General features: G+C 39.4%; 1 protein-coding gene across 1 annotated transcript in view; it reads right to left on the bottom strand.

Annotated features, from left to right (window-relative positions):
- Positions 1 to 1,436: 1,436 nt before the first annotated feature.
- Arsj (arylsulfatase family member J) overlaps positions 1,437 to 16,016 on the bottom strand; it is a 50,795-nt gene continuing 36,215 nt past the window's right edge. The window contains exon 2 of the mRNA XM_005357239.3: positions 1,437 to 3,401. Coding sequence (XP_005357296.1) covers positions 1,997 to 3,401 — 1,405 coding nt within the window. The 3' untranslated portion in view covers positions 1,437 to 1,996. The remainder of the gene's footprint in view (positions 3,402 to 16,016) is intronic.

Raw genomic sequence — 16,016 nt, 5'->3', positions numbered from 1 at the left:
TTTAAGACAGGGTTTCTCTATGGTTTTGGAGCCTGTCCTGGAACTAGCTCTTGTAGACCAGGCTGGTCTCGAACTCACAAAGATCCGCCTGCCTCTGCCTCCCGAGTGCTGGGATTAAAGGCGTGCGCCACCACAGCCCGGCCCTATGTCATCTCTTAAAACAGTCACAGCACTGTTTTGCATCCCACAAAGAAATGGAATGACAATGTTGTCATGAGGAAAAGCTACAGGAAATGCCATGGAGCAAAACGGACCTATACCCTTTAGAAACAAAATGGTTCAATCAAGCACTTTCAAAAAAAAACAAAACAAAACCAAAAAACAAAAAATAAACTACTATGCTCAGTTTGGTCTGTAGTTTCAGAACTAGCTAGCAGACAACTAGCTAGCAGACACCTTTACAAGTTCTCAGAATCATGAAGGACAGCCTTTGCTGCCTCATATTTGCATGATAAACGATGCAGGCCCCACTTACCTTCTCTGTTACCAACTGTTTTTTATCATGGTTGTTAGTTCCCAGGCCACAGTTTCTGCTGTCGTGGCACTTCGGGTGTGGCTTCACAGCTTCTGCATTAAGAGGAGACATGTCAAAGAAAGCTCTGAGGCTGCCAGGAACATTTGCTGATCCATGGCCCCGTGATTGGCTTCATTTCACGTAATCTTTCTTCAATTCTGTCTTCAGATTATCTGCATCTTCAATTTCTATTTTTTATCTTATACTTTATGTAAGAGGAGGGTTTATACATACACATATGCATATAATATATATATAAATAACATACTATTTCTCAAAACAAAACATTGTTCTCAATGCAGTAGCCATGTGAGAAAATAATTCTATTCATTTGGAAAATCTTTATTTATTACCATGCTAGCACACCGTCCCTTCAAATGCCTATTTGCACAGACTTTTGCCTGTTGCCAGGCATTTGTTTTATACCTGTAATTACAAATTCAAGGCCAGTCTGGGCAGCTAAAATCACTAAGAAGATTTCTATTTGTCAAAATGAATAATACAATTGTATCTAGAAGTGTAATAATGAAATTGGAAAAGCCACACTAATGCCATAAAATAAATCACTTTAATAATTAATATACATAAATAGTTTGTGGTGGAAACAATAAAGTAAAATCAACTCTGTACAATCACAAATTTACAAAATTTTAAAAATATATTTATCGTCTTACATTCAAATAATGGTGAAAAGCTGAGGGCTGTATTTTTTTCTGAATGAGTTTCCTTTTATATTTTATGAACATACATAATGTAACAGTGATTTACGGCATGACAGTGCTTAGTAACTTTAAAGAATTGGAATACAATTCTTACTTAGAAACTAATTAATTAAAATAATTAAAATCATCTGCATAACTTTTTTTTTGAAAAATAAATTAGGCACTTTCTCCTGAAATTATTGTCCTATTAAAGTGTTTGGGGTATAGTTACATTCATTTCTGGCAATGCTCAGTTGTTATCCGCTGTTGCTTTAAGTAGGATGAGGTGAGGTGCAAGTTGTTCACTAAAAGAAGCGGCAAAGACAACACAACGTAGAATTAGTTTAAAAGCCCAAGTTGCATATGATACAGATAAAAATTTTCTCTTAGAAATACTCTTTTTAGGCCTTTGAGGTAACACAGTCTTCGACTGTTATCAAATGTCATTTCTAACCATGTTACGCTGTGATTTCCATCCTCTTCAGGTCACCGTCCCTATTGCAATTCAAAGAATTCTGATTTTATCAACTGACTAATCATTGACAGGACAGAGAGAAATAAATAACTGCACTCTGCTCTCTGTGTGGCCCACAGAAGCAATGCCTTTGGCACGCAGGGAGGATAGTTTGGTCCACACTGGCAGCCAGGTGCCAGAAGCCGCTGGCAGAGAGCAAAATGAAAATATGCCCAAGGGGACTGGCAGTGGTATTTCTGAGGCAAATTCTTTGAATTACCTAGAAACCAGGCGATTTAAGCTTAACCAAGTCAGAAAGTCTTGCATTCAGCCGGCAGTAACACTTGGGTGGTATTTTGTTGAAGAGTGTGCCGCCGGTTGTTTTCTTGTCCTCCCTTTACTTCTCTTTTGCTTGTTTTCTTTTGCCTTGGTTTTGTTTGTTTTCTTTTTCTTGTTTTCCTCTTTATACCACGGGCCCCAGACTCCTCCGTTGAGTCGAGGGTTGCTTCTGGGATCCTTCGGGGGATACCTGACTGGCACGGCCGTCTTGTTGAACTGTGACAGCCTCCGCAGCAGCTTCTTCACGATGCCAGGATACCGGCTGGAGAGGTCCACCCTCTCGTATGGATCAGCGGTGATGTTGAAAAGCCAGATGCTTTTGCCAGTTGACAAGGTAATCCTCTCGTTGTGCCATCGGTTTGGGCCCAGATTGCTGAAAGCCTGAGGGGGGACCCAGTCGCTGTAGCCAGGATTTCCTGTGAGCAGCTTCCAGTGTTGCACCCGGATGGCTGACTGGATTGCCGTGTTCCAGATTCCATAGCCTGCTGCCCAGGAGCCATTTATCGCCTTGGTGTAAATGGGGTCAATGTTGTGCAAAATATCCACTCGGGGTGAACGAAGACCTTCGCTTATCGTCTCCCAGATATCGTATCCATCCAGCTGAATGTCTTCATCAATCTGCCCTTCCGCCAATGAAATCAGGGTTGGGTACCAATCTGTGATGTGTACAAGTTCCTTACACACCGTTCCCTTGTTTTTCAGAAGCGGACTGTGTACAAAGCCAACTGCCCGGATGCCCCCTTCCCAATATGTTCCTTTACTACCTCTGAGAGGCCAGTTACTTCCTCCTGCTGTGGGCTGTCCACCGTTATCTGAGGAGTATATGATAATGCTATTGTTATAGAAGCCATACTGCTTTAGAGCCAGGGTCACATTGTGGATCGCTTCATCCAAGCAGGAGAGCATGGCTGCGTACCTCCTCCTGTTTATGTTGATGATGGATCGGTAGTGTTCAAAATACCTGCCAGGAGCTTGCAGTGGTGAGTGCACAGCTTGGTAAGCAACATATAAAAATATAGGTTTGGCGGGGTCATGGGAAGCTAGGATTTGCTGCACTCTCTGAGTATACATCTGTGTTGAATATATGCCATTGTCATAGTCCCAAGCAGCGTTATCATTTTCATATAAGTCATAGCCACACATCCCGGGGCTGTCACATTTGTAGTGTGTATAATAATCTCCACTTCCCAAAAGGGAGCCAAAGAAGGTATCAAATCCTCTCTTGGTGGGCATGCATTCTTTCCTGTAAAACCCCAAGTGCCATTTCCCAACCATATGAGTTGAGTAGCCGACCTCCTTCAGCTTTTGAGGTAGGGTTGCGTTGTCTAGAGGTAGACAGTTGGGTTGGGTAGGTCTGATGATAGAATGCTGGAGTCCTGTGTGGATCTGATACCTTTAAGGGAAGAGTAAACATCTTGTCAAGGCAGGGTAAAAGGGAAATTCTTTATACAGATGATTCTAAAATTATAAAGTTTCTCTGAAGATCAACTCAACCTCAAAATAGATAAGATCAGCTCTACTCTAGTTCCAAAGCTTTAATTTGGCTTCATGCTTAACAGGTGAAGTACATTTTCAGCACTTTGGCAACCAAGATTTTTACCGCTTATCTCAAAGTCTTTTTAAAGTCCTTACAAGGGAATGAACGGCAATGAAATTTAGTCTTTTAATTACATGACGGAGTGCTAGTGAGATAGAGAAGGATGCACAGAATTGGAGTCTTATATGTCACAGTAGCTTCTGAGAGCGTATGTTTCAAACTAACTCTTATGTTCTAGAACACAGGCAGAATTATTATGAAATAGTCTCCCGGTAGCTTGTCAAACATCATTTCACACTTCACCCCTGACCCGTTGGATCTCTGACAAAGGAAGTGGCTTTGGCTGCTTAGACCAAACCTTGGTGTTTGTAGCTAGTGTTGGCAACAGTTCTTCCAGTGCCACAGGAAGTCAATGTGCTTCTGTTGGCCTGTGTCTCCCCTGCCGCCATCAATAAATCACTTGGAATGGAATCTAAGAAAGCAAGGTAACCTTCCTATATTAAAATGACAAGGTTTCCAGAATTTTTCCCTACACGTTTTCCCAAGAGATTTCCCCTGAGAATTGATTGCTATCATATTAAACATGTGAGCTTCATGTGAATCTTTTTACACCTGTTAAATCGTGATTCTTTAAAAAGGAATTGACAGAAGTTATTGCATATTCCCTAAATAACGTTTTTTTATTTTTATTTTTTTCCTAATATAACTTTTAAAGTAGAACAGAAACACAAAGGCTATAAAAACAGTTAGGTGAAGGTGTTAAATATGAAGGTGTTCTTGGAATCAAATGAATTGTAAAGAGGAAAACTAAGACAGAAAACCCAAACTTGGGCTGGGAGATGGTTCAATGGGTAAAATGCAAACCTGAATTTAGAGACTCAGAAGCTATATAGGAAAAGTTGGGCATGGTGGCTTTTGTCTGTAACCCCAGCAAAGGAGGGGCCAGGCAGATCCCTGGAGCTAAGTGGCCAGTCATCTAGCTGATTCACTGAGCTCCACAGATATGCACACACATAGACCTCCCAGAACACACACACACACACACACACACACACACACACACACACACACACCCTCCCAAACAGACACCTTTTGTCCACAGTGATATATTCTGTAAGGGTGACATATCTTATATACTTTGGGTGACTAGTCTGATTTGTGTTTAAATGCCTAGCAGGTAATGTCATGCGAGTGTGAACTTGTGAGTATCGATGGCACATGCATGCTGATGAGTTAGTCGGCACTGGTGACGACGTCTCACTCTTCAAAGCTGCTTTTGCATCTGCCATTTACTCTACTCATCATTAGTAGTTAGCATGTCCCAGCAATCGCGGTCACGGGAACTTAAGATGGATATACTCATGAAGACCTTTCACAAGTGTTGTTACACATCCAGTTCAGAAGGTGTTCTTCATAATTTTGGTCTAGTTTAGGATCCATAACAATCACTTGTCATGAAGTGACTACCAATGTAAACTTGGGGAAAAAAAACTGAAGGGGGAGAAGTGTTAATTTGTAAAAATTTTAGCAACAGTTCACAGGGATACATTATTAAATAAATAGTTATCATACAAAGATCTTATCCTTAATCTGAATGGTTATTTAATTGTTCAAAAGGCTAAAAATTTTAAGTTTTGTAATTAAATTGATTATTTCTCATCTAGTGGTAAAGTAAAAAGATGATTATCAAAATATAAAAAATGTTCTGGGTTGGGGAGAGGAGGGAAGGGAAAATAGAGGAGGGGAGAGGAGGGGAGAGGAGAGAAAGCTGCTTTCAGGAGATGGTGTAATGTTGGCAGATCAATGAGAGTCTTAGGGTCACGAGTGAACCAAGAGGCTTCTGCCTCTCTGGAAGGTAGAACAGTTTCCACTTTGGGAAATGTAGACTCAATAACATAAAGGCTTGTCATCAACTCATAACAAATGAGAGATTCCTCAAGTTGTTTTCTCTATTGGTAGTTCTGAGACTCAGACTACTGTTGAGTTGGGAAAAGAATGTGGGTCACTGTCAGGTGCTGACATCTGACGTAGCTGAGTTTGGATTTCCAGTTACCTGTGAGACTGGAGGGCAGACATTAGCTCTGATCTTCGGTTTTCTCATCAGAAACACTGAGTGATGAGATAGATTGGGCGTGGTAGGCCCTGGAGAGGAGCATGGAGTCTAGGTTAAGGAGAACAGTTTAGTAAATGGCAACTGTCACTGTGCCTCCCCCAAAGTGTAGAGTGCTATGTTATGACACATTTATAGAAAGTTTTACAGATTTTCTTTCAAATGTCCAATTGCACCGCATCCTCCGTACTGCAGTGAGGGCAACTCATACTCTGTGTCTTCATTTCATGACCGGGAAAGCAGATGGGCAGAGAGCTTTGGTGTTTTCTGTTTTGCTTTGTATTTTTTAAATGATTTTATTGCACTATATATTTTTTTCTCTGCTCCCCACCCTTCCTTCCCTCTTCCCTTCTACTCTCTCCCGTGACTCCCATACTCCCAATTTACTCAGGAGGTCTTTTCTTTTTCTCCTTCCTGTGTAGATCCATGTATGTCTCTCTTAATGTCCTCTTTGTTGTCTAGGTTCTCTGGGGTTCTGGACTGAAGGATGCTTTTTCTTTGCTTTATGTCTAAAGCCACTTATGAATGAGTACATATTGTATTTTCTTTCTGGGTCTGGGTTATCACACTCAATATGTTTTTTTCTAGATCCATCCATTTATTTGCCTGAAAATCTCAAGATGCCATTATTTTTTACCTCTCAGAAGAGAAAGTGGGATGTACACTAGAATGTATTGACACAGGAGATCACTCTCTCTATATAGCCACAGTAGCACAGACAGTTAGAACAACATTTAATAAATGAGACCTCCTGAAACAGAGAAACTTCTGTAAAGCAAAAGACATGACCAATAAGACAAAACGGCAGCCTACAGAATGAGGAAAGATCTTCATCAACCCCACATTGGACAAAGGACTGTTCTCCAAATTATACAAAGAACTCCAGAAACTTGACATCAAAAGAACAAATAATCCAATTAAAAATGGAATAAATTTAAACAGAGAACTCTTAACAGATGATTTCAAAGGGCTGAAAGACACTTAAGGAAATGCTCAACATCCTTAGCCAACAGACAAACGAAAATCAAAACAACTCTGAGATACCATCTTACACCTGTCATAATGGCCAAGACCAGATCACTGATGACAGACTCTTCCAGCTAGGATGTGGGGTAAATGGAATACCCCTCCATTGCTGGTGGGATAACAAACTTGTACAGCCACTTTGGAAATCAGTATGGCAATTTCTTAGAAAATTAGGAAACAATCTACCTCAAGACCCAGCAATACCATTTTTGGGTATATACTCAAAGAAAACTCAATCATACCACAAAGACATGTGCTCAACTACATTTATAGTAACATTATTTGTAATAGCCAGAACCTGGAAACAACCTAGATGCCCCTCAACTAAAGTATGGATCAAGAAAATGTGGTACATTTACACAATGGATTTGTGGTGTTTTTATGAATCGCCTTAACTTCCCATCAAGCTGTGATACTGATTTTGGAGTAGCATCACTAAGTCTGTTACTCACTCAGTTTTTAAATTATTAGTTACTGTGAATACTTCTGAAAACATCCAGGGGCCATTGAAAGTGAACCAGATAGTGAGGCTTACACCTATTCCAGAAATAATTGAGAAAAAATTTGAAGTAGATGAATGACTGAGCATTTTGGGAAGGACCCATTTGGGCAAAGGAAAAAGAAAGTGCTGCTGTCCTACATTGCATGTCTCCAGCCCACCCCCATACGTGCCTTCTTCCCTCCTAAAGTTTTGCTATTTCCTAGGGTGTCCCAATCAAGACATCACTAACAGTAAAGGCAACATAAAGGTACAACTCCCAAGACCAAGTGATGATGGAAACAGTGCTTGCCAGTCATTTGGAAAGCAAGATGCTGTTTCTCTTTGTTCTTTCTCTGGTCAAGAACGTTGGTAGATTGCTTTAATTGAGAACAGGAAGGTGAAGAAATACTTGCCTGACTATTTGGGATGAACATGACTTTCACCTGACTTGCACATGACAGCAGCAACTATCTGGAAGACTATTTCAGGCTATCCGCCATTTTTCTATAAATATGAGATAGGTTCAACTACAATAAAAATATATAAAAATAATTATAATGACTGAAAATTATTTCTGTTAGAATTGCAACTAGTTTCATGAGTATAAGTGAATCCAAGGAATTAGATCCCTTTTACTATAAATTCAATAAACATAAGAGACAGAGTCCCACATTGGAGCACCAGACTACAACCCCAAGGTCCAAATCAGGAGCAGAAGGAGAGCACAAGCAAGGAACCCAGGGCCATGAGGGGTGCACCCACACACTGAGACAATGGGGATGTTCTTTTGGGAACTCACCAAGGCCAGCTGGCCTGGGTCTGAAAAAGTATGGGATAAAAACGGACTTACTGAACATATCGGACAATGAGGACTACTGAGAACTCAAGAACAATGGCAATGGGTTTTTGATTCTACTGCACGTACTGGCTTTGGGGGAGCCTAGGCTGTTTGGATGTTCACCTTACTAGACTGGAAGGAGGTCCTTGGACTCCCCACAGGGCAGGGAGATGGGGGGGGAGTTGTTTGGGGGAGGGGGAGGGATATGAGAGGCAGTGGTGGGGAAGAGACAGAAACCTTTAATAAATAAATAAATTTAAAAAAAGAATGAAAAAGAAAAATAAGATCTAAAATATTAATAAAAAAATATGTGAGTGCTGCAACCTAACAACCACACAAGTTAGGTACCGAGTAAGGGACCAAGAGGATAAGAGGATCTCCCAAGGGAGGGGACAAAGAATTTATTGCTATGGAGAGATAAAGTAAAAACTGGAATAGGAGGGCTAAACGAGGAAGGGGATGGAAGAGCACTGTAAAGGAACAAATATGGAGAGGAAGAACTAAAACTAAAAGCCCTTTCAAAAGCCATATGTGTACCTACTATGGTAGAAGTATCCTAATATATATACATATATGAAATCTAAATGAGATCACCAAAATGAGGGAGATAATGCTCCCGCTTGACATCTTATTCCACCAAGTAAAACCACCAGTGGCAAGAATGAGTTACATGTGTTGAGTCATTGACCAAAGTGGTCCCATGGACTCCCTTAACATCACAGGCTATGGTCAAGGCTATTGGATGCTCACTAACTACAACCTGACACTAAGTCCCTGTTGCTGACTACAACACTTATTCATGTTATCAACCACAGAGAGGTCAAGCTGATTCCTAATGGATGCTTTACACCTGCTGATAAACTGTTCACGGTTCTGAAGGGACTTTGTATGTTACTGGAAGAAAAAGTTCATCATCATTGTTACCTGGCTACAAACCCTGTGATCTACAACAGTGACCTTCCTGCAAGATATACTGGTACAATATGCAGTGAGAGTAACCAACAGAAAGTTCCATTTGACTGTGCCTAAGATCTAGTCCATGCGGTGGAATGCATGCTCGACATTGCTAAAGTGGCCAAGAGCCTGAAACTAGATGGATCATGAACCCTGGGGGAGCCTAATACTATTATTTTGCTAAAAAACACAGCAATAAAATGACTCCCAATGGTATTGCTATACCCATTGATTAATGCCTTGTTTAGCCACTATCAAGAGAAGCTTCTTCTTGCAGTAGATGGTGCATGGGTGTGTCTGTCTGTCTGTATGATGTGTGTTAAAATACCATTGAGTTTTTTGTGTTAACTTTGATTAATATATAAGTGTGTATTCATCACCTATGTTAAATAGAGAAAATACTTTTGAAATAGAGTGGACTTTTTTTTGTCCCTATGCCACAGAAAGAAACTTTGATAAAACATGGAGTGAATCAGGCATTAATGCCAACTCTGTTAAAAAGAATAGCCATCACTTGTCTGTCAATTTAAAAGAGATAAGCTAAATGAATCTTTCATCTTGGCAGAAGAACATATGAGGAAGTTTATAATCTTTCAAAAATATTAATTTGTATCATTAAGTATTAGATATTATAATTCAAATAAATCATATTATATTAAAAGAGAATGCATTCTTGCTTGTAAATATAGGCTCAATTGTTATTTTTTTATTGCACATTTAATTTAGATTTATTAATGGCGTATGAAATGAATCCCAATAGTTCTTATTAACATTTTAGATCTTTTTTTCTTTTTTCATTATTATGTTTTCTCTTTTTGTTTATTGAATTCAAGAATTCATAGTTGAAGGGATCTAATTCCTTGGATTCATTTATAGTTCTTAAAGTTATTGATTTTTTTTTTTGAATTTTCAAGACAGGGTTTCTTTGTAGCTTTGGAGCCTGTCCTGGAACTAGCTCTTGTAGACCAGGCTGGCCTCGAACTCACAGAGATCCTCCTGCCTCTGCTTCCCAAGTGCTGGGATTAAAGGCATGCTCCACCACTGCCCAGTCTAACTGAAATTTTTACAAAAATATTTTTCACTTATTACACTTATTTTTATATATTTTTACTATGCTTGAAACTATCTCATATTTATAGAAAAATTGCAAGGATAGTCAGAAATGCTTTTTTTCTTGAACCATTTTAAAAGTTACTTGACACTAGTTCAGTACAAATTGATTTTAATATGAGGGAAACAGATATAGGAGATTGTATTTTATAAATCAAGTAACAGATATTCATAATGCACAAAACATAATTAATATTACATATTGAAAAATGTAGTCATTTATCACTCGCTTTCATGGACTCTGCTGTCTCACAAACTAATTCTATTTATAGGCTTTAATTTCATCTTTCAGTTAGTTACACCCTGGAGGGTGGTGTACTTGGGTGGGAGTATCACAAGAGAAAGACTAATTTTTCATCTGGTGAATGAATGGATAAATTACTCACTTAATACTCATTTTCCTACTATCTCACAGACACAGTGCTTACTTCGGGGGCCACAGAGATAATTAAAATGGTCTCTGCTCTCAGGATGTTCAGTTCAGTGGATGAGAACAAAAGCAATCAGAGGACCACCTGATTAGCAGCAAGCACCCCCAGCTAAGAGTCAAAGGATTCCTTAAGTGTTTCCAGGCGGGATTGGAGACCACTCCTTAGGGACTGTGTTTAGAAATTCAGTACAGATGGAGTATCTGGAGATGCTGATCAGAGGCAAGTATCACAAGCAGTGGGAAGAGTACAATAAAGCACATTGTCATGGGGACCCACATCTGAGACAGGTCATTCAAAATGAAGCATCATCCAGGTGAGGGCTCAAAGAAAAATGAATGTTTCAGTAACAGGGGCAGAATGCAGGTATTAAAGCGTGGCCCTCTGTTGCAGCAAGCCGACAGCTAACATTAAATTAAATGGAGAAAAACTCAAAGCCATCCCACTAAAATCAGGAACACGGCAAGGATGTCCACTCTCTCCATACCTCTTCAATATAGTGCTTGAAGTTCTAGCAATAGCAATAAGACAACATAAGGGGATCAAGGGGATTCAGATTGGAAAGGAAGAAGTTAAGCTTTCATTATTTGCAGATGATATGATAGTATACATAAGTGACCCCAAAAACTCTACCAAAGAACTCCTACAGCTGATGAATCACTTGGAATGTAAAAGATTCACACACGTCTTGATGGGACCACTGCTCAACAGAGGAAGGAGACTGTCAAATGACACAGACTGCATTGCAATGCAGAGCAAACCAACTTCATGTAGGTCAGGGCCAGGCACAGCACTGCTGCTCCAAACAGAATGCACAGTAAAACCTTTGCATTAGGAAACTCACTGAGGTGGTAGTGAGGACAGAGTCTAATGAAACAAGGCATAATTGTGAATATTCACTCTAGTCTAAGAGATAAACAATGACAGCAGAAACAGAAGGTTAAGTGAAGGTGAGATACAATGTTTGAGTTTGTGGTAGACTCTGGATAGGGATATAAACTCTGGGTGCGAGCAAGAAAAACAAAATTGTCAAAGCCAGAACACACTGGGTGTTAGGAGGTTTCTTGCAACCCAGGAAGATGCATAGGAGTGAAATGGAGGGCGGTGAGTCCTATTTGTATTGCTAGAAGTACTTAGAAGAGAATATTTGCCTCAGAGGTAACACTGAAGCAGGGGAGATTCGAGACTCATTAGCTTGCAGGCATAGTTTCATTAGATCATATAGAGACAGAATGGAGGCCAAGAATCAAATTTGGAGCCCAGATAATACACACACACACACACACACACTCTTACTTTAATTGTCCATGACTGGGAAACCAAAGTAAATAAATAAGAATTAGACATCTGTCCCAGATGTGGTGATATCTGCCAGGAACCCCAGCATTTGGATGGTGGAGAAAGGAAATCAGGAGTTCAACATCAGCTTCTAGCACACAAAGAGTTTAAGGCTAGTCTGGGCCCCTCATTCCCCCAGGAAAACGGTAAAGAATAAATATTGGAAGCTTCAAGCGCTGGGTGATACTAGGACACAACAATATTTGATAGAAAGCTCTGAGAGTGGAGTCTTGGCACAGAGCCTTACAGCCACCATGCTGAGCATCACTCCTGTTGGCAGGACACAGGACTGGAGAGAACAGGGCCTAAGTCAGCCCGCCATCTTGAGGAGAGAATGCCAGTAAAATTCATTTAATTTGTGTCCTCTTTTTCCCATTCTTTGTTAAATGCCCATGAAGAGGGAGAGAGGACGCATTCACAGTTGCTCATCCAGAACGACAAAATTCATTTAAATTGCCAGAGATGGAAATTTAACCAAGGTTCAAAGCTCCAAATACCACCACACTCACTCCACAGGCTGTTATGGAAAGCTTTGCTGCTGTAGCCTAAGGAAAAGTCGGAAGCCCTAGGTACAGTCCCCCAGCCTGTGTTAGCTTTGCTTCTCAGTCAGAGAGCAGATGCCCTTGAGTTCAGCTTTCTCTTTCACAGATTACTTGAACAAGGGCGGCAGCCAGCAGTTCCTAAGCCACATCTCACACAAGAGTCCCTCTTTCACAGCAGACAGACACAGTCAAACAGCCTGGTGAGTGACAAGCACTGAGTGGAGCCTCTTGTGTTACCCAAGCAGGGTTATCCCTAGGAATTCCATGGTAAGGAGCCACAAGAACGAGTCAAATAACAGGCAGCGTGCCTCGGCAACACACAACGATTTAGCTCATTTTAGGATCCATCAATGTCACTGCAAGGAAAGTACGGTGTTGATGACAAGCTAGAACATTTAAGAAACAATGAAACAGTTGCCTCTAACTCTTTTACCATATCAACAATCTTATTAACTTAAACCTCATCCCTTTATATGTTGTTGTTTGGAGTGTGAAATTGTAAACCAGTACCAATTAAATATTGTCACTCAGTTTTAGTTAGTGTTAATTTGTGAGAGTTTGTAATCAAGGAAGAAATATAATTCAACACTTAATTTTCATACTTAAAATATAAAGAAGAGAGTTACTATCAAATATTTTGATTATTCTTTTGTGATTAGCTATTGTTCTGGTTTAATAATGTGTAGTACAGTATTGTCCTATCTAATCTTATTTCTGTCTTCTTACACTTCACCTAATATATAGGCATGTTTTATAGGTACTTGATATAAGCAATGGTGGATTTAGCTCTCATCAATCACTGTTATATTTTCACTAGGGTGATTGCAAACTTTATGGTCTTTAGACACATACTCCTATCTTATAGAAAACAAGAAATTATGGTATCAAATGTTTTAGGATACCATGAAACTATTTAATATAAAATTGAATTGGAAAGCTCTACCTAGTGATGGAGCTCCATGTGACTATATAAGGCAATTTTTTTAAATCAAATTCCCTTCCAGTGTGCTCCATGGAAGAATACAATTTGCTGTACATACAAAAACTGCGGGATGAAACAAGTCAGCTTGGCTAAGGCAGGCACCCAGATATTTCATTCCCCTGTAATTCTAGATAGTTTCTGAGAGTAATTTTAGGTGAGATTGACTTAAGTCAGTTGACTATGAATAAATCAGATTACCCACGGCAATCTGTGGGTCTCATGGAATCAGTCCAGACACTTGATGGAAAAAGTGAATCTGTCTTGAAAACAGAATTCTGCCAGCAGAACACCTTTTGACTTGAACTGCAGCACCACCCCATCCTTCCTGTGTCTCCAACCTGCTGGGTGTCTGATTATCCTATGGAAGCTGGGATTGTGGCAGCCACAAGGTAATTACTTAAATCATTCCCCATCTATCCTACTTGTCCGGTTCTTTATAGAATTTTGACTAATGCCATCCAGAGAGAGAAGCCTTGTAGCCCCACCAGAGACAGACGCTGGAACTTTACCCTGTAAGCCACAGCCTCATGGCAATACACAGATTAATGGAGACCGGTTAATTTAAAATGTAAGAGTTAGCCAGGAATATGCTTACGCTATTGGCCAAACAGTATTACAAATAATACAGTTTCTATGTGGTAATTTTGGGGCTGAGCAGCTGGGAACAAACAAGCAGCCTCCTACAACAGAGCCTGAAGCCAAGAGTCAAAGTTCCTGAAGCCAGCTTCCTCTCTTTCTATTTTGATGATGTTCAATCACTTAGAGGATCTTCTAAAATTGAGGCTAGCTTCCCTACAAACAGCACAAACCTGTAGGCTGCTGTTTAGGGTGTGTGAGAAGAACAGCATCACAGACTCCAGAAGAAGCTAAAGCTATTCCCGTCAAAAGTTATACCTCAAAAGTAACCGAATGAGGGAAGAATGTGGACATATGTCACAGGCGCTGGATGGATGCATCTACTGTTTACTAACAGTAACAGCCACGCTTCCTCCAAAAGGAGTGTGCAACTAAAGGAGAGGATTGATAACCTAGGAAGGGGAGCCAGGGGGACACTGCTAATGTTTGTGTTCCCCGAGTGCTCAGTAGTTCAGCTGCACTGGCTTTCAGACTGTCATTCTGTCTAGACGCTACGACAGGTATTCGGTTAGTGATCTACAAACTGGATATAATCACATCAAGGTGGCTATAAAGCAAAAAACACAAAGATTAAAAATTGTATGTATTTCATAATTCTTTTAAAATTTCTCTTTCAAGGCTACTATTTCATACATTGCATATTTATATGTGTTTTCATTTGCAATTCATGCTTACATAACTATTCACATATACATTAGAGACATATATGTTACAGATATGTGCTAGAAATTCTTTCATTCAAAGGTATTTGTTCTTATGAAACTGCAAAACACTTGACTCAAGCATCTTCATTAGTTCTAAGCTTACTGAATAGGGTTTTGCTTATAAACTCCTCTCATTCATTTGGGATACTATGGTTATGAAAACACAATAACATTCTCTACTAGGTAAAAACTTATGCTTCAGATTGACAAATAAGCATCACCTCTAAATGGGCTTGTCTTATGAATCTGGCTACTTAAGGTCCTGTGAAAGATATCTGTTTTTGCTTAAGTTTCTAAAATCCAAATACTAGCCCATGAACCATGGAAATTGAAAAGTAAAATAACACACGATAGTACCAACATTTAAGTATTGCTTTCTAATACTAATTTTCAACATGGTTCACATATGTATTTGATTCTACTAACTATTTGGAAATATCCGTCCAATAAAGTCTAAGTAAATAAATACATGCAGCAGCAAAAACAGCTGAAGGCTCAGCCTTTACAATTTTGAAACACACCCATGTTCAACAGGATGGACTTTCAACTTTGCTCTCGGCTTTGACCAGGGGTAAATGCAAATAAAAGGGGAAAGAAATTAACAATGATATAATAAAAGAAAAACAAAGGCAGACAAAAGCGAAGCCAATTGACAAAGGGGCCCAAAGGTACTAGATTGTCAGAATTTTTTTTTTCAACAAATGTCAAAGAAACTATTTTTACCTAGTTATGATTAAAAATAACTTTTGGATTTTGAAGTGAGAAGAGGCTAAATGGCTTTCCTGTGAGGAATATTAACATATGCAAACAAACTGTCATGCTATGGGGATGGGAACATTTGTAAAAAAAAAAAAGTATTAACCTTCAAATAAATAAAAATTAAAATAAGGATGAAATGAGGGAGATATCTTCATCTGGAAAATATTAAAGTGTAATTTTACTTTCTTATTTAAGACAAACTGAAATATAAAAGACGGGAAATTATTAGTCTTAATCAAGAACCATTGACGGTAACTCACAATAAACCAACAACCCAGAATGGAGCTGAATTTTATTGGCTGCCAGGAGCTGCCAATCAAAGATGTACCAGCTCTACTTCATTTCAGTCAGAAATTTCCCTCAAGAAAACAACATCAAATATTGGTAAGGATGAACAGAAAAAGTGACACTTATTTACTGTGTGTGAGAGTGTAAATTAGTCTCTTCTATCAGGTTCAGTGTGTTCGGACTGATATTGAGGTCTTTAATCCATTTGGACTTGAGTTTTGTGCATGGTGATAGATATGGGTCTACTTTCATTCTTCTACAGGTTGACATCCAGT

This window comes from Microtus ochrogaster, chromosome 21 (genome assembly GCF_000317375.1).
Source record: "Microtus ochrogaster isolate Prairie Vole_2 chromosome 21, MicOch1.0, whole genome shotgun sequence".
Lineage (NCBI taxonomy): Eukaryota > Metazoa > Chordata > Mammalia > Rodentia > Cricetidae > Microtus > Microtus ochrogaster.
The sequence above is the reverse complement of the archived record's forward strand: the minus strand, read 5'-3'. Positions and strand labels throughout refer to the sequence as shown.